General features: G+C 37.4%; 3 protein-coding genes across 7 annotated transcripts in view; 1 reads left to right on the top strand and 2 right to left on the bottom strand.

The window, feature by feature from the left end:
* loxl2a (lysyl oxidase-like 2a) overlaps nt 1-5,057 on the top strand; it is a 29,439-nt gene extending 24,382 nt beyond the window's left edge. The window contains exons 9-14 of the mRNA XM_081354841.1: nt 793-958; nt 1,989-2,229; nt 2,344-2,459; nt 3,071-3,207; nt 3,283-3,394; nt 4,212-5,057. Coding sequence (XP_081210967.1) covers nt 793-958; nt 1,989-2,229; nt 2,344-2,459; nt 3,071-3,207; nt 3,283-3,394; nt 4,212-4,276 — 837 coding nt within the window. The 3' untranslated portion in view covers nt 4,277-5,057. The remainder of the gene's footprint in view (nt 1-792; nt 959-1,988; nt 2,230-2,343; nt 2,460-3,070; nt 3,208-3,282; nt 3,395-4,211) is intronic.
* r3hcc1 (R3H domain and coiled-coil containing 1) lies at nt 5,047-13,970 on the bottom strand. 5 transcript variants are annotated; one of them, XM_081354843.1, is made up of 8 exons: nt 13,917-13,970; nt 13,305-13,475; nt 12,193-12,330; nt 11,675-12,116; nt 9,848-10,020; nt 9,695-9,765; nt 9,500-9,595; nt 5,047-5,791 (listed from the first exon to the last, which is right to left on the bottom strand). In XM_081354843.1, the coding sequence occupies exons 4-8, from the start codon at nt 12,044-12,046 to the stop codon at nt 5,691-5,693; spliced, it is 813 nt and encodes a 270-aa protein (XP_081210969.1). In that variant the 5' UTR covers nt 12,047-12,116; nt 12,193-12,330; nt 13,305-13,475; nt 13,917-13,970; the 3' UTR covers nt 5,047-5,690. The 5 variants fall into 5 exon arrangements, with proteins under 5 accessions (XP_081210969.1, XP_081210972.1, XP_081210971.1 ...); XM_081354846.1 differs by having other exon boundaries at nt 13,932-13,970; XM_081354845.1 differs by having other exon boundaries at nt 13,808-13,943.
* A 274-nt stretch (nt 13,971-14,244) lies between these two features.
* golga7 (golgin A7) lies at nt 14,245-18,987 on the bottom strand. Its single transcript, XM_081355124.1, has 6 exons — nt 18,867-18,987; nt 17,903-18,025; nt 16,873-17,025; nt 16,682-16,783; nt 15,912-15,968; nt 14,245-15,813 (listed from the first exon to the last, which is right to left on the bottom strand). Exons 1-5 carry the CDS (start codon nt 18,873-18,875, stop codon nt 15,924-15,926), a joined length of 432 nt encoding a protein of 143 aa, XP_081211250.1. The 5' UTR covers nt 18,876-18,987; the 3' UTR covers nt 14,245-15,813; nt 15,912-15,923.
* Nucleotides 18,988-19,215: the final 228 nt, after the last annotated feature.

The raw sequence follows: 19,215 nt of genomic DNA, 5'->3' as shown, positions 1-19,215 counted from the left end.
TTACTCATCACGAACATATGTTTGTGCAGTCATGAACACTGACAAAGACTTTCCCGACCTTGTGGGGTACGGGACGTCTTGTGTTTCAAACCTCTAACCTTATGCAACAGATCTAATGAAAAGCAATCTTGAGAGCAGATGCTCAGGAACGTGCAGTCGATCTGTAAAACGTGACTGAACAGCCCTCGTGTGGTGAGGAGGTGTAATGACACCCAGAGATCCATCTTCAATATTCAGTTTCAAAACACTAACGTTTCTTTCCGATGTCATTGAAAAACAAAACAATATCAAAAAAGCACCTTAAAGGTATTCTATGTGTTACATTACAGTTTTGTGTGAAGAACAGACTGAAAGTGAAGTTGACAATCTGCCTGAATCAATGACGGAATCAATTGTTTGTCAGTTCTTTTCAGTAAACTGATTGATTTGCCTCGCAAACCGAACTGATTATTTTAAAAATTGCTTTCTTCCCAATTGTGACGTATATCCGAGTGTAATGACTTCTCGAACAAGAAAAAATGTAGAGCGGGACTTGATTTTGTCCATATGGAATTGATTGGATGGTCGGGATGGTTGATGTTATTGGTCAATCTCATGTGAGTGACAGGTTGATCCCGCCCTTGCAACACATCAGAGAAGAGAAGAGATGCCATTGCAAGAGTGGGGGAAAGTTATTGTGATTGAAGATTATGAGGACACATTCATTTTTTTTTATGTGATTTCATTGTGACTTTAAAATGAGAATGTTAATATATTGTGTGACTGACTAATATTTATCACGTGTTTGTATAGGAGACGTGGTACTGGGCTGGAGATGCAAATGCAGACAATGTTGTGATGAGTGGGGTCAGATGCTCAGGAACTGAGATGAGTCTTCCTCAGTGTCTTCATCACGGCAAACACATCAACTGCCCGAAAGGAGGAGGACGCTTCGCCGCTGGGGTGTCCTGCTCTGATAGTGAGACAATCACCTCTTATTGATTATCATTCTCTTAAGAATAGTGATATAACTCCGTCTGTGTCAAGCTTGATGTAATAGTAGCCCAAAAAGCAGCTCCAAACGTAATTGTAGTTTCCCACAATGCAATGCACTCCACTTAACATCTTTCATTAACTCTTTCCCTGCCACAGTTGCCAACTACCACCAGCATTTCTGATAATATAAAAAATAAATAAATCATGGCCTCCAGAATATTTAGTTTTATGAATATCTGAACATATATCAAAAGAAAGAAGTGATTTGTTTTTAAACAAAAAACCCATTTTATTATAGCTTTGTGCAGTCTTTTTTATCAACACTTAAATGTGGGTGAGTTTCATTAAAAAAGCAAAATTTTCAACAAAAAGTTCTAAACTTTTAATCTTACATACTGTTTAGGATGGATAGTATGGACATTGAGACGCAGGGTTCAATGTGCATAGGCAATGCTTTTATCGCTTGTTGTTTCTGCTTCTTCTCCTGTGTTTTGATCCGGAGATTATGCACTCTTTCATAGCGCCGCCCCCTACTGTGTAACAGTGAAAACACAGAAAAAGCCAAAAAAATCTGTCAATGGCAGGGAAGTGTTGTTCTCATAAATGACTGAAAATTTAAGATTTTTTTTTAATGAAATTAATACTTTTATTCATCAAAGATGCATTAAATTGATCAAAAGTGACATTAAAGACATTTATGATGTTACAAAAGATTTCTATTTCCAATAAATACTGTTCTTCTGAACTGTCTAGTATTTCAAGAATAATCAAATAAATGCAGTCTTGGTGAGCATTAAAGACTTTCAAAAATAGTGTACTACTGTGCCATATGTAGGAAGCAGTATGCTAGTGTTCCATTCTGAACATGGCTTTAATATGAAACCTAAACAACTTTGTGAAACTAAACATAGATGGTAGATCTTCAGGACCAACTAAGCCCATCTGACCTGGTTGTCTAGACTGATATGCATGTGGAATTTGCTCTGTCTGACCTCTGATCTCATCGCTCACAGCGGCCCCTGACCTGGTTCTAAATGCTCAGCTGGTGGAGCAGACCACCTATCTGGAGGACCGGCCCATGTACGCTCTAGAGTGCGCCCTAGAGGAGAACTGCCTGTCCAGCACAGCGAAAAAGAACGACCACGGCTCCTACCGCCGCCTGCTCCGCTTCTCCTCCCAGATCCACAACGTCGGCCAAGCTGACTTCAGACCCAAAATGGGTTACCATGCCTGGACCTGGCACGAGTGTCACAGGCAAGACCATAAACACCTTAGTACACGACAATACATGACAATACACAATACATGATGCCAATATGGCAACGTTTAAAACTTCTAATCGTTGTTTTGTTGTGTCTCTGTGTTCAGGCATTATCACAGCATGGAGGTTTTTACACATTATGACCTGCTGAGTCTGAACGGCACCAAGGTGGCGGAGGGTCACAAGGCCAGTTTCTGTCTAGAGGACACTCAATGTGACGAAGGTGAGAACTTCTTACGAGATGGTCCAAAAGTTACTCAACACTAGTACAAAGGTGCGTTCACACCATGACGTGATTACGGTAATTGCGAGATTCTGACTCCTCGTTCAAGTCCTCGTAGAACTCGTAATTACAACTTGTAAACTCTGAATTTTCAGAGAGTTCTGACCTCATGACTGCTCCAGATTGATAGTGTTGTAATAGAAAAACTTCATTATGTCACGTGTTGTCGTCTCGTAATTACGGTAATTACGACATGGCGTGAATGCAGCGCAAGGCTTTTTTTGATCCATCTGTTTTTATGAAATATCAAGTCGAGCCACATTTATTTATAGAGTGCTTTATACAATACAGATTGTTTCAAAGCAGCTTCACAGTAACAAACAGAATCAATGATACAAACGTCATCAAATTCAAAATCTGCTTTAAAGCTGCTCTAAAAAAGACAATAGTGTCAGAAGACAATTCAGATTAAGTCAGTTCAGTGTTGATTCAGTTCAGTTCAAAGTTCATCAATTATGAAACGAGTTCTATTCAGCCATAAACAGCTCTACAGAAGACGATAGTGTCGTTATTCAGCTCGAAGATCTAATTGGTTGTTTTCTTTGATTCAGGTATTCAGAAACGGTATCTTTGTGCCAACTTTGGTGAACAGGGCATCACTGTTGGCTGCTGGGACACCTACAGACATGACATTGATTGTCAGTGGATCGACGTCACAGATGTGAAACCAGGAGACTATATTTTGCAGGTGCCTTTTTAACTGAAGTGAACTAAAAGTAAAAAGCAGGAATTTTTTTTTTACTAACATGACTCTGTCACACAGGTCGTAATCAATCCTAACTATGATGTAGCCGAATCGGATTATACCAACAATGTCATGAAGTGCAAGTGCCGCTATGATGGATACAGGATATGGACGTACAACTGTCATATAGGTGAGTTGGTTAGAAAAATACTGTATTGAATGTCTGCCAGGAACATTTAACTCTTTCCCGACCATTGACGGAATTTTTCCCGTGTCCGTGTTTTCACTGTTATACAGTAGGGGGCGCTATGACACATCTTCTGAAAGGGTACTGAATCTTTTTTTTAATGAAACTTACCCACATTCAAGTGTTGAAAAAATAAAAGAATACACAAAGCTAAAATAAAACACTTTCTTTTGATATATTGCATGCTCAGTTATTCATACAACAAACGTATTCTGGGGGCCATGGAAATTTTGTGAAAATGGTCAAAATGGCGGTAGCTGGCAACTTTTTTTTATAAAAGCTGATGGGGAAAGAGTTAAAAGACGTTACAAGTAGTGGCGGGCGCTTTCGAACCAGTGACTAATGCAATTTGAGTCAACAAGGCTTCGTTACATCACCACTGTTTCGACTTTACCGCTAGAGTAAGATGATCTCTGCGAACCCATAAACAGTGTCTGTATGGTTTTAACCTGATCTCGGATCAGTTTTATCTCTTATTATCTCTTATATAAGTCTCATATTGGCCTGTTTAGCCAAGCCCTCCATAAAACAAGCAAAACAAGACATGCAAATGAATAAAAGAACACATATTATACAGAATATTCCTATTTAATGGTATTAGATTATAAGTGTTTTTATGCATGTTTTTGTTGCATTTACACTCGAAACAGTGAATTCATTTGCGAAGCAATTGGTTTCATTGATTCAAAGTTTCGAAAAGGTTTGTTTCTCCCATCAGTAGTTAGAAGTGAATAATAATACCACCTCTACCACTTTCCAGGTGGCTCGCGGAGCTCAGACATGGACGAATACCCTGGAATGAGCAACCAGTTGCACCTCAGATAGGAGACAGTGAGGAACGACAAAGGCTCTCAGTGGAGGATGCTGCAGGCTGTCACTCAAGACTATTCAAATATGACTGACCACTAGAGACTCCAGCACTTCAACAGGCAGAGACCGCTGCTCTGTAACCCACCTCCAAATATAGACGCAGTCGCTAGGTTGAAGTACAGCTCACGTCCTTTCACGACCCTCGCTATATCAAGCTTGCTTTGTACAGAAACTATTTAAATTCTTTAAATGTACTGTACTTGTTGCATTTCTGTGTTTTAAATGCTAGTTAATTTTTGTAGTGGCTACAAACTCGTGCTTTAATGTTCAAACTTGGATCTTCCACAACGTTTCGATTCTTTCTGCATTACAACTTAAGGGATCGCAAAGTCTGCAGCTTCATGAACCAAACGACACTTGCGGCTGTCAGACTCTTTCGTGGTTAATTCATCAAGCATGTCAAGTAATTTATTGTGTTCAGTCAGGGATTATATTTTGTCAACTTTTGTGTATGCAATGTGAAACTGTAAGAATTTGTTGCAAATTTGTGAAGCATCTACCCTCCGTTCTACGAGGGTACTTATGACCAGTTCAATGGTTTCCAAATATACTGTGTGTTTATGACTGAACAACACATTTGGTCAAACCATTGCATTGTTTTCTATAATTAAAGCAAATCATGTTTGTTACTTGGAGGATGGTGTTTTTTTTATGTTAACCATACAACCCATGTATTTTCAGTGCTAAAATATGTGGAAACAATTAAAGACTTGACACCAATCAAAAACCGCAACAACAAACATTTAATCAATATGTAAAAAACAGGTTGAAGTATCAAATGATTTTAAAACATCATAATGCAGAAATAATTTTCAACTTTGACAAACAAGACAAATATAGTAACTGTAGAAACAAAATAACATGTAAAAACAGAATTATTGATACACAGCATGAATTTCTAATGATAACTTGTCTGTTTGGATGTTATTTTATCATTAGATTCAATATTTCCAGGAAATCCAATCAGAACACACTTATAATTATCCTCTGCCACATTCAACTCACCCTAAACAGCAACAGCATTTCACTACTTGCTTCTAAATGAGCAAAAGAGCCTATTGGTAATTAAAACACGATTTAAACGGGGGGGAAAAATAATATATTTGTTGAGCCTGGACTTGATGCTAAAAGATGCCAGACTTGTTAGTATGGAGAAACAGAGCAAGAGAAAGCAAACAAGCCTGTTTCCTGCTAAAAAAAAAAGAAAAAGAAAAAAAAATAATTTGGGGAAAAACACTCAGGAAAATAATCAAATGATCATTGAACTATTTCCCTAAAATAGTAGAGAACTCAAAAAAATAAATAACACTGGAAACTTGGGAGACAACATATTTCATGTGTTTTCATGGGCTGCTAAAATGAAGCGGGGTCATTTCTTCAAGCTTCTGCTCAATCCCAGCGCTCTGGTCACCATCCTGCGAGCCACCTCTGTGTCCGTGCGGGGCCTTTCCTTCACCGGCTGAACGAACTCTAAGGGGACACAGCATCATTTTAATCATGCTCATTATGTAGATCAGTGTCATGATGTTTGTATCTATTCATTTAAAAATACATACACGTTCAAAAAAAGCACAAGCGACATCTTTTATGATGAGCTTATTTTCTTATTTCCCAATTAAAATTCATACAGGTTTTTGAAGTATCAACTCAAGCTTTTTACTCAAGTAAAAGTATAAAAAATAATTATTTCAAAACTACTTAAAGTATAAAAGTAAAAGTAATGTAAGGAAAAAACTCTCTCTCTCTCTCTGAATCAATATTTGACGCGATTTGCCCCGATTTCTCCCTCGCTTACCTGACGCGATTTGCCCCGATTTCTCCCTCGCTTACCTGACGCGATTTGCCCCGATTTCTCCCTCGCTTACCTGACGCGATTTGCCCCGATTTCTCCCTCGCTTACCTGACGCAATTTGCCCCGATTTCTCCCTCGCTTAAGCCTAGTTCACACTACATGATTTTAAGCCCGATTTAAGCCCGATTTGCAAATCGTTGAGCTCGCCGACAGGTCGGGGTGTTATCGCGTGCAAATCGCGGGGGATTAGCGGCCGATGAACGCTCGCCAATCTGTTTTGAAAACCAATCTGTATGAAAGAGCCAACAACACATCAAAGACGCTCGCAGACGCGTCGCTGAGCCCAGAAAAATATCTAGCATGCTAGATATCCAGAGCTGTCGGCCGACTCAACCTCACTGATGTCATGAACTAAAGCCAATCAGAGCAAGGCATGGGTTGAGGTCACCGAGTAAATACGCGGTTTTCAAAGACACAATGCTTAATCATAAAACAGATATAACACTACAATGTCCAGCAATCTATTTAAATAGTACATTGTAGGGCTGGGCGATTTAAATCGCGATATTGTTACGCGCATCTCATCAGTAAAGCCGGTTCCTTGATTAGTAGTAAATCACCATCACCTGCTTTCAGATGGAGCGGCATTTACTACAAAGAGCCGTAGTTAACTGACAAGCTGAGCCAAATCACATCAATATCGCGGACGTATCGCCAGCGATATTTAATGCGATATGGCTCAGCTTGTCAGTTAACTACGGCTCTTTGTACACAGCGAAACATCCAGTTTTAAATGAACACTCCTGGGAGTGTATGAGTCCACACTCAAGAGTGTTTAAGTTAATGAGATAACTAAGTGATTAATTTAGTGATGATTGAGCATTATTGAAGACACCTGATGTTAACAAGTAGAATCGCTGAAGGAGAAAATCGCAAATTGTAAGTTACCATTATTGTGATGGGTAGTTGCTTTAGATGGGCTCTGACCCTTTTATGTGTTCTTTAGATTTTGTTTGGCTGTTGTATCTGAGTTATAACTGCCAGTTGAACAATGAATAAAAAGTGATCTGATGGTGTTGGTTATATTATGACAATCATCATTTGAACTTGATCACTGAACTCATTAAAATCCTTTTTTCTGACTTCGATTTATGTTGTTGGTTACAGCATAACTGTGAATCTGAATAAATGGCCAGAATTTTGTTATGTATTTTAAAGGATTTCTTAAAAGATATTTAAAAAATAAAATCATTATTTTAGGCACACACAGATGTCAAGATTCAGTCTATGCATCTCAACAATGGTGAGGAGCAGAATATTCAATGAGGAAAAGTAAATTACATAGACAATTCAGATCATAATTTATTCATACCGCAATGCATGATGGGAGCCATTAATGAGTTGTGATTGGTGGCAGCCACTGCAACATGCTTTATTATTGTCACCATTGTTGAGATTCACAGGCTGATTATTGATGTCTGTGTTTTAAATTAATTTATCTGAATGTCTTTTTGATCAGAACAATGTTTATTAAATTTGAATTATAAGTAAAGTACTGATAATCATAGGCTGAAGAATCACAAAACTGCTGCTAACAAGTTAAGCCAAACTATCTCAATATGTTTCCTTTTTCAGATCACAGCATGATTATGTCAAAACGTAGCCAACACTATAAGATAACATTTTACTTTGTTCAATTAACTGTTATAAATCAATAACAGTAGATGAACAACAGTAAATATTAAAATAATCATATAATGGTCTAGAGCCCAACTAAAGCAAACACCCATCACCTTAATGGTAACTTACAATTTGTGATTTTCTTCTTCAGTGATTCTGCTTGTTATCATCAGGTGTCTTCAATAATGCTCAATCATCACTAAATTAATCACTTAATTATCTCCTCAGCCCTAAATGCCGCTTCATCTGAAAGCAGGTGATGGCGATTTACTACTAATCAAGGAACCGGCTTTACTGACGAGATGCGCATAACAATATCGCGATTTAAATCGCCCAGCCCTAGTACATTGATTGGGTTTAAGTGGTCGTTCAGTGAGGCCTATTATATGTTGATCCGACGAAATTAAGCGTGTATTTAAGTGGTCCAGGGGTAGAATTTTTGCCACGCGTGTCAGAGGTTCTGGGTTCTAATCCGCACTCATATAGTTTTTTTTTTTTTTTCTCATCAAAACCGATTATGTTTTTCAGTGGTTGTATATCAGGCAGGGACACTTTTTTGTGTGTGTGTGTTTTGTTTTCTAATTGCACCGGAACCGAGTCTCTCCACAACGGATTGAAGTGCACGTCTGAGTGAAGGCTGTGCGCGAGCCAGAAACAAACACAGTATCCATGCCACTGATCGCAGCGGCAACGAGCACTTTGATCAGTTGATTTAAAAAAAAAACACATTTCAGCGCTAGATCGCGTCTTATTTAAAAAACGAACGAAATGAATGCTCTGCTAGTTAACTGAAGATGTTTTGTTTATTTGTATTGGTACATTCGTGCCGCGAGATGTTTCAATAGTGGTGGGGACAATATCGACCTTAGAAATAGTGGTGGGGACATGTCCCACCCATCCCACCCGCAAATTACGCCTATTGTTGGGTGACAGAGTTGTTGTCAACTCCTGTAGTGCGTTACCTCCTGTTGCGGATCAATCACGTTGTGTCGTGTGGTGTGAACAGCTCAACAACTTGAACACTCCTGATTTCACAGAGAGCAAGTCATGTAGTGTGAACCGCACAGTTTAGCCTGACGTTTTAAAGTCATGTAGTGTGAACTAGGCTTTACCTGACGCGATTTGCCCCGATTTCTCCCTCGCTTACCGCATCTAGGTTTCCTTCGGAGGACTTTTGGCGCTGCGCACAAACAAATGTGACTACAGCCTCTCACAAGTTAGAAAGACACCACAACGCCAATCAGTTTAGCGATGTGTATTCAGGAGGCGGGAGTCAGGTCTAAACCGTTTGCGTAATTGGCCAATTTTTTAATTTTTTTTTACGACGACAAGACGAAATTAAATAGGAGTAACGAGGCTATTTTTAAAATGTAAGGAGTAGAAAGTACAGATAATTGCGTCAAAATGTAAGGAGTAGAAGTAACAAGTCGTCTGAAAAATAATTACTCCAGTAAAGTACAGATACCCCAAATTTCTACTTAAGTAAGGTAACGAAGTATTTGTACTTCGTTACTTGACACCTCTGTTAACAAATCATACCAACCCCAAACTTTTGAACAATTTTGTTGTTTCACCACTTAAAATTAAAATTTCTTGAAAAAGGTACAAAGATTTTTTTTTTCTTGATCATGGACACACTAATATCTTCTAATATAAAAATCACCATATTTCTGAAAGCCGTTTATTCGGTGGCTTAGCTTTCATACCTGCTCGTCTGGCTGCTTTCCACTTCGCTTTCTGGCTCCCTTCTTGCAGCGCGCGGGTTTTCAGTATCGGATGCTTAAGAGAGAGTGCCTGTGTGGCTGAAAAGAACCAAAAATGTGTCACTCAAACATAACAATATAAAGGATGATAATTCTTGACACGTGAATGGAAAAAAATACTGCCGAATGAAACAATACCTGCCGACTGACTAGAAAATATACCGAGAGCATGAGTGTTATCCACCCACTTGATCTTCATCCCTCCTTCACTGGAAACAGAAGTAGACCAGTGTCACATTTATGGATTTGTATTATTATTATTTCTCTCACATTAAAAGGGTGACATATCACCTATAATCAGCAAAGGCATCAAGAAGGTCGTCCGTTTTAAAAAAGGCAGGGAAGTTGTAGATCTCAATGACGTGGCCGAACTCCTCTGGATCAAGCCAGATGTTTGTATAGGCGGGGAAATCATTGCAGGTGTTCAGTATGGTGATGTCCTCGTATTTGAGTTTGGCTTTGATCTGACCAAGACAGAATGAACGACAAAATGTGTGAAAACAAACGGAATAAAGATGATGGTATTTACGGAAGGAGATGCATTGGGTCTTTATGCAAATAACAAACCTCAAAGGGCCTGTTTACACCTGGTCACGTCATGTGTTGTTACTGATCGGATAGTTATCTGATTTGTTAAAACGGTTCCATTTACGCTTGGCCACATAAATGGGTCTCCGCAAAACGAATATAAATCCAATCTTCAATTCCCGCGCTAAATGCAAATTTAACAGAGTTCACGTCAATGTAAGAAACAGATATGAGCTGGATTTCAGACCGCAATGAGAGAAAGCAGAATCATATCTGTTTGCAATGTGTGTTGCAGTAGTGCTGTCATATCTGGTTAATGGGAGCTCTATAACACTCTCACATGATTAAATATAGATTTTTTTTATTATTATTTTGGGAAAAGTAATGTTTACATACAGTACCGGTCAAAAGTTTGTATTTTAAAAAGTATTTTATGCTCATTAAGCCTGCATTTATTTGATAAAAAATACAGAAAAAACTGTAATGTGAAATATTATTACAATAATGGTTTTCTATTTGAATATACTGTAAAATATAATTTATTTATGTGATGCAAAGCTGAATTATCATCAGCCAGTCTTCAGTGACACATGATCCTTCAGAAATCATTCTAATATGCTGATTTAATATCAATGTTGGAAACAGTTGTGCTGCTTAATGTTTTTTTTATAACCTGGATTCAGGATTCTTTGATGAATTAAAGATGAACAGAATTTGTTTAAAATATAAATCTTTTCTAACAATATACACCACCGTTCAAAAGTTTGGGGTCAGTCATTATTTTATTTTTTGTTTGTTTGAAAGAAATGTATACTTTTCTTCAGCATGGATGAGATAAAAACTGATAATAAAGATTTATATTGTAAGAAAATATTTCTATTTTGAACTTTTGAACTCGTTTACACTTGTCCAGTTTGAAATGGTTTGATGGATATACATTAGGGCCGATTTACACCTGATCGCAGTAACATTAGAATGGGACTAACAAATTCATGCAAGTACACACATGTTGTGAATTAGGTGGATGTTTTTCATGAGAATTTGTGCATTTAAATATGAATAATCCAAGCAAGAATTAGTGTACAAGACCCATTAAAGGTGATCTAAGTAACTTTTTTACCTTAACTGAACAGCTTCGGAGTCATTGGAATGGTTATATTACTTATTTCGGGTTGAATGGTGGTCGTTTCGCACCCCCCTGGTGCCCGTGAGCGGAAAATACGCACTTGCAACTTTGAGCCGGCGGGTCGCCGGCCGGCACGTCAGGAAGTATCGCGTGATATCAGGTCTCGCGATGTAAACAATTGCTTTACGGCCAAAAGAAATCTGCTAAAATGCTGTCATTATTGCGCTCCCTCACGGTGTTCGAACCCGAATGAAGAAGACGTTTTAAAGAATGTCCCATCGGCTTTGATGTCGTTGATCTACTAGCCATGGTGTCTGAGAATCGCCAACGAGTTTTTACAACAGTGTTGTCAAATATCTATTCCGAAGCTGTGGGGGGAGCTCTAGAGAGAAACCTGCGAGCAAAAAGCGAGAATACAGCGAAGAAATCTCGAAACTACTGAGCCCTGCTTTAAGTCACAATACCTCAGAGAGCAAACTTTCATCAAAGTGCTGTAGCTGGAGTGTCGCATCAGTGGGAAGGCCCGTGTTTTTGGCACAATATTCCTCTTCTTGGTCATCTAATGTTAAAGACGCTAAGAAAGATACAGTCTGGTCCCAGGCTGGAGGCCACGGGGAAGGCCCGGACCTTGAAAGCTGCACAAACTGCTGATCAGCCAGTGATTGGTCAGTGCTGTCCACCTCTGTCTCCTGATTGGATGCAAGAGCTTCCTTAGCAACGCCAGAGCTAGAATCCTCAGATGATTCCTCCAGATTCACCTTATGTCTCCTAGCGACTGGAACATAAATAGCCTTTTCTGGCCGTCTGGCTCTTCTTCTGTTGCATTCGTCCTCCATTTCCCTGCCCCGACCGCGTGCTCGTTCATGGAAACTGCTCTCTGTATATCTAAGATCCTCATCCGGCAATCTGTCAGATGCACCACAATGATGAGACACCAAATCTCTGTGAGCACGTCACGTGACATTAGGTCTGGCAGCTTTACCTGAGGTCGGAATAGCACACTACGACTCTGCGGGCACAGCCCTCACCCACAGAAAAGGTGCTGAGGTCGGGGAGATTGCCAGTGGTTTGGTGAATCAGGAAGCGAAGTCGGCTCGGGATAGGCGGGAATAGTAGAACACTACAATTGGGAAACATTAAAAGACAACAATATGGTAGATGTCTGTCTATCTGATAGATAGATAGATAGATAGATAGATAGATAGATAGATAGATAGATAGATAGATAGATAGATAGATAGATAGATAGATAGATAGATAGATAGATAGATAGAAAGATAAAGACAGACAGATAGATAAGATAGATCGATATACAAAGTAATCTAATCATTACACCGATGATAAAATGTGTAGCCCATTAACATACAACGCTATGTAGAAAGTCAATCATCTTAAACTGCCACACAGACTAAGACTGATGGGGAAAAAAGGGAGACATGCACCAACATAAATTCAGAAGGCTTATTAAAATACTCATGACCACCCTTACAAGAATTAATAAGATTTTATTTTAGTAACATGTTGTAGTTACTTTTCATAGAAAGAACTAAGGCGTATAGCTTGTACATTGGCCTAAATCATGCTAATGAGGAGCCATTAATGCCCTTATCTGTTAACAAAAGCCACAATTACAAGAATTATTAATAGTTATAATAATAATAATAATAATAATAATAGGGCAAGTTCACATCTAGAGCTTTAAAGTATGGACCTTCATGAATTATGGACCAAGCTAGCTAGTAAATCAAGCTAGTTCATTTATGTGAAAAATGAGTTCTGTTCTAAAGACGATTGATATTAAGAAACACCTGGCTTTCTGGCATACAAAAAAACCTACATATATCATTAAGATCCTAGTGAAAGGAAAACAATATCTGTATAAGCATTTTCAATAGAAGAAAATGTTAAGTTTGAAGTAAAAGTGTATGTAAAAATGTAGTAATCAACTTGCACGTGTGGGTTATAGGCAAGCTATCGCAATAAAACAATCTCACAAGGGAAAATGTCCCAGGAGGACCCTGCTAAAACGACCAGCTTTCCTAATAATGTTGGTGAATATCATTCCCTTCTTCTTCAGATGTGTGATGAAGTTACCTTTTCAGCTCATTTTTCTGCTGGAATGCGTCCAGCTCCTCGCGGACTGTATGGATAAACGCAGTCTCTTGTTTGGGGAGGAAACAGCCACTGACGCAAGGAAGAGCCAGGGTGCTGGAGGACGATCTCTATCCACAGAGACTAGATGCTTTCAGTCCGGATTTCATTACACTTAAGAAAAGAGAAACATATTAAAGAGCGGATCAGTAACGTACAAGTCAAACATCATGTCACGGTTTACGGTCGCTTGTGTTCGTTGAGTCAAACTAAAGATACACCTACAACTGTACACCAAAACTAAAATGAAGGCACTTTAAACGTTATTTTATTGCTGCTGGCTCAAGTATACGTCAAATACAAAAAGACTACTTAGGGAAAGAGAATGATATAAAACATCTGCTCATCAATCTAACCGCGAAATTAAACTCATTTAAACATTAGCAACTAGCTTAGCACACCAATCTCATTCAATGACATTAAACACGTTTCAAGACGATACTGACTAATAACAAATAAAAGTATGCCACCCTTTAAGACCTTTAAACACTATTAAATCCCAGTTAAAAACGACATCTCAGGACAGCCGCAAAAGTAAGACCACTGAACTGACACCTCTGACGTCATTACGATTTTCGGTGTGAAGGCTAATCGTCCCCTCTAGCGGTCAGGGGTGCAAACACAATGTGTTACTTTTTAAGTTACTATGAAATCAATTCTTTTTTAAATGAAATATTGCAGTATTATTTTAGATGATTTATTAAGTTAATGCCCTCGTAATCTTTAAAGAAAATAATATCTTCCCTGATGACGTGTTTACTGGCGTGAGGGCGGGGCAACCTTTCATTCACATGACATCACAGCAATAGCAAATCACAACCATCTATTGATTCAATTCTCCATGGACAAAATCATTAAAATTTTCATTTTCATTTAATTTTTTAATTGAGAACATTATATAAACAAAGAAGAATCTACACTCACAGTAAAGAACAAATAAATTAAAAAAAGGTACAAAACGGGTATATAACTAATCAGAATAGATCACATATCAAAGGAAGAGATTAAAAGACTTACATATTTCAGTTGTTTTTAAAGCCTTCTTGTTACATGAAATTTAGATCATTTAGCAGTTTTTTCCCCCCAACATTATAATTGCAAAGCAATAAAAAAAAAAAAATTTGAAGAAAACAATGGAATAAAGTTCCAGACAGAGGTTAGATTTTTGAGAAAGTGTTTGACCTAATTAATTTTAAGAGTATTATTAAATGTACAAAAATCTAACATTGAGACCACAATTCACACAAGTATGTAAAACAACAGATTTCTTGATTTAATATATTTCCCATATGAAATTAAAAAACATTGTCAATATTTATGATAACATTATCAAACATAAGAGTTACTGAGCAGCGTATGACATGGCATTCTTTAATTGAAATTAGTTCACATTTATACATTAAAAAAAAAGACTTCTTGTTTGAGAAGTAGTTTCACTCGGATATACGTCACAATAGAGAAGCCTTACGTTATGCTAACTAACATGGAATGTACCTCTGAATATAAAATAAATACAACTAAAAAGAAATACTTGCAGACAATGGAATTTGTTCAAGAAAACATTTTATTGTACGATACACAGTTTAAATAAGTGTCAAAAGATTTTCAAAAAAGACTATGATACAACACTGATAAAAAGATTTACGCAAGAAACAGTTAGAGCTGACAGCAGTCTGAAATACAAGCTGGATATGCAATATTAAATGCAAACCATGCCTTTTAAGGATTTTATGGTATTGGTATTTAATAAGGATTATATTGTAGACCCAAATAAAAGTACAGTAGTTCATTGGTAAATATAGTAAAATGTAGTGTTACAAAAGAAAAAGAGGGGAATGGAACAATGCTATAAAGTAACTAAACTGATTATTACTTAAAATCATTAAATACAACAAATTGTAAATATCAGTCTCAAATTTTCATGTACACATAACCAAAGTTTCTTCATGAATGTATTGACAGTTTTAACAAGCACTTATTTGATCAGACTTCTCAAACATTTTTTTTTACTGTGAGAATGCAAAGTCATAAACAATCCTAATAATCAAGATGCAACTGTATTAAGACAGAACATTGTGCACTTAATCTATACTTCCCATTCAAGACAAGTATATACAGAAAACAAGAGACAGGAACATAATGCAGAGAAATCAAATGCTGCAATAAAAAAAAAGATGACATGGCACAACAGATTTAAAATAACTCAGATTAAGTAACACATTGAAAAGCTGCTAACTGAGGGAAAGCTGAAATGGAGAGTTTAAGATACATTATATAAGCAGTCTCTCCCTCTGTCAAAAAAAAAAACCAAACAAAAAAAAAATATTAATGAATCAATGGTCAGAAAATAAAGGTATACTATCTACATTTAAAGCAATAGAGTTGTGATATCAAGAGATGGAGAAGCAGGTTCTGAGTCCAGCAGGCCAATAATCACGTTCCAAACATGATCCTGCAAAAAGAAATGTAACACTGCATTATTTCAAGATTAACCAATGCATTTCCCCAAGAAAATGGGATATCATATAGCAGAGTCCAAAACGGACTTACCTTTGGTGTGTTTTATCTTGAACCAATACTTCTATCCTCAAAAATAGTGATCTCCACCTTTAAAAACTCAAGTTGAGGAAATACAGTGCTGTAAAACTCATTTCCTGCGATACAGGCATGGACGTTGACTGATCACCTACAAGAAAATCTATGAAATATTCAGTTTTAGCAGCCAAAGACGTATGACTAAACTAAGGTTTTCCATGTCAAATACCATTTGTATCAAATGGGGGGGGGGGAGCTTAGAGCAAGACATCTTTTTCTGATGTACACTACTGTTCAAAAGTTTGGGGTCAGTAAGATTTTTTTGAAAAGTCTCATGCTCACCATTTATTTGATCAAAAATACAATAAAAACTGGAAAATTGTGAAATATTATTAATGTTTAAAATAACCGTTTTCTCTTAATATATTTTTTTCAGTAGCCATCGTCACATGATCCTTCAGAAATCATTCTAATATGCTGATTTGCTGCTCAAGACACATTTATTATTATCAATGTTGAAAACAGTTCATATTTTAGTGGAAACTGTGATAATTATTATCAAGATTCATTGATAAATAGCTCAATAGAACAGTGTTTATGTGAAATAGAAAATTCAAATTCAAAATGAAATAGTCACTTCTGATCAAACTAATGCATCCTTGCTAAATACAAGTATGACCCCAAAATTTGAATGGTAGAGCAAGTTCCTAAGTCACCAGAATTCAATGACAATCCCACCAGGGGACAGAAAGACCTGCAGGATGTTTCGATGTAGGAAAGGATACAACCCTGAGTCCCCTCTCTATGGGGTCAGTCAGGAGAAGCCCAAGGGGAGCAAAGATCTTCTCATTCTGCTCCTGGATGTACTTGGCGATCTTTTTCAGCACCTGAACGAATTAACATATTGTTGATCGACAATAACATATCGACAAAGTCGTATTGATGATATCTACAGCCTACAACTCTATCAACTGACTTTCTCATAGTGGGTTTCCATGCAGAGGAAGATTGTGTACGCAGTGAGGCAGGCCAGACAGCCCTCCAGATACGACCTGCCGCCCAGCTTCTCCGCCTCGGCATAGAGATTATTCAGGGTCTGCATGGTCTCCTCGAACTGCTGCTTGTCAATCTGAGACAACAAAACAATTATCAGCACTCACACTCTGTGAGAGGTGTGAACTAGAAGTACAATCACAGACGAACATTCAAATCTGCATTGAGAGAGCAGTTGTCATGTATAGTTAGGGAACAGTTTTTTCAACCACACTGTCTCATTTCTGTCTTACAATAACTCATATTATCACTGAAGTACTGGGATAAAAGTTTGGATATAAACACTGATGTCTACGGTAGTGATCAAAATAGAGTAATTCACCCTTTGAAAGCAACTTGATGCTTCAAATAAAGATCAATTACATAGTTACACCAGTAGGTGGCGACAAGTGACTTGTCAGCAGTTATGTTTCCATCCATCCATTTTTTTATGTACATTTTGTGATATCGCATAATATTAAATAATTAAAAAAACGCTGGAGGGAAAGGGCAAGATACGCATAAATTCAGAAAAATGTGCATAAAACAATTATGCACTCAATGGAGGTGGGTACATTTTTTATCCGATAAGACGACAAGCTCATAAACTATGATGCAAACCTAATTACCGAATAAATCCCTCGATGTACAACCACAACAACAACAAAAATTCACAAGACTTTGCCTCAGCAGTGGATGTGATTGGATAACTGGACTAACAACTGGACGCAATTTCATTGCACAGCATGTTAATTTGGTCTTTTAAAATCGTGTAGACTCACAAGGAGACGGTCTACATTAGTATTACTCTACCCATCGGCAAAGCTCAAAAACAACTAATCTGAAGATTGGAGATGGTGGATTACAGCTGTCAGAATCAATCTGCCAATGCTTTGGATGTATTTGATATCATGATCTGTAAATACAGATTAATGATAAATGGTTCCTTGTGTTTGCTATGGATCTCTACACACCCTGCTCTCCAGCTCTGCCGGGAACTTGGTCTGAAACTTGCAGATAGTGCCGGAAGTGTAGTCTCTCTGAACGAAAACCTTGGAGGCGACGGCTGCTTGCCGCAGGTCCTGCAAGCTGTGCGTCTGAAGACAAAACGAGAGTGGGTATTGTTAAAGACACACAATTTTGGAAGCCAAAGCTGAAAACTAAACTTATGTTTTCCATGTCAAAAGAATATGATTTCTATTTTATTTGTAAATATGGGTAAACTTTTTTTCACCCTAGCAAGACATCTTTATCTTTAAACATACACTACTACCATTTAAATGTTTTTGAAAGAAGTATCTTATGCTCATCAAGCCTGCGTTTATTTGATCAAAAATACAGTAAAACAATAGTATTGTTTAGTATTATTACAATTTCAGTTTTCTATTTGAATATATTGAAAAATGTCATTTATTCCTGTGATGACAAAGCTGAACTTTTTAGCATCATTCCTCCAGTGGCACATGATCCTTCAGAAATCATTCTAATTTGATGATTTGGTGCTAAAAATTACATTTATTTTTATTATCAAATTAATGAGCAATTAAAAACAGGAACTCAAATCCATATAGACAGAAACCACACACACACAACGCCCTTATAGCACCATCTTCAAATATGTACAAATAACACGAATGAAATATGATGACAACACGAAGCTCGCTAGAAACATGACACCTGGTTTTATATTTATACGTGTATAGTGACAGTGACACTGAGTTTTTGAATTTTCCGAAAGTAAATGATCGACGTATATAATTATCTTTGACGACCACTAGAGAAGCACTAACGTATCAAAAATGACGGTTTACAAAGACACGTATGTATTATCCGATTAGTAGGATAATAAAACATGTATTATAACGTGTTATTCAAGACGTTCATCCTTGTTAGTGGACAAGAGGAAATTGTAATAAAATGTTGTTTTTATTCACATACCTCCGCCATGGTAGCTGGTGCTGCTGCTCCTCTTCCTGTTACTCAACCTCCTGTCCTCCTCAAAATACAGTCCGGTAGGAACCTTTTGCTTTATTCATCAGTTCTGCTTCTGCTGCCGCACCAATTCCAAACTATGTGGAGTTCCCCAAAAGTTTTTTTCCCCCAATAAAAATATGATTAGCTCGTGTACCAAAAGTAACCCATTTTTGTTTAAATAACACGTCTGAACGTTTGAAATTCTAAATAAATGCCATCACCAGCCCACCGCCATTTTATATGAAATGTTTTCATTCAAATTGGTCCACATAAAGGCGCCTAGGAAACATTTGTGATTCAAATAAAATAGTAA

This window comes from Scardinius erythrophthalmus, assembly GCF_964197995.2.
Source record: "Scardinius erythrophthalmus genome assembly, chromosome: 23".
NCBI classification, from domain to species: Eukaryota; Metazoa; Chordata; class Actinopteri; order Cypriniformes; family Leuciscidae; genus Scardinius; species Scardinius erythrophthalmus.
The sequence above is the reverse complement of the archived record's forward strand: the minus strand, read 5'-3'. Positions and strand labels throughout refer to the sequence as shown.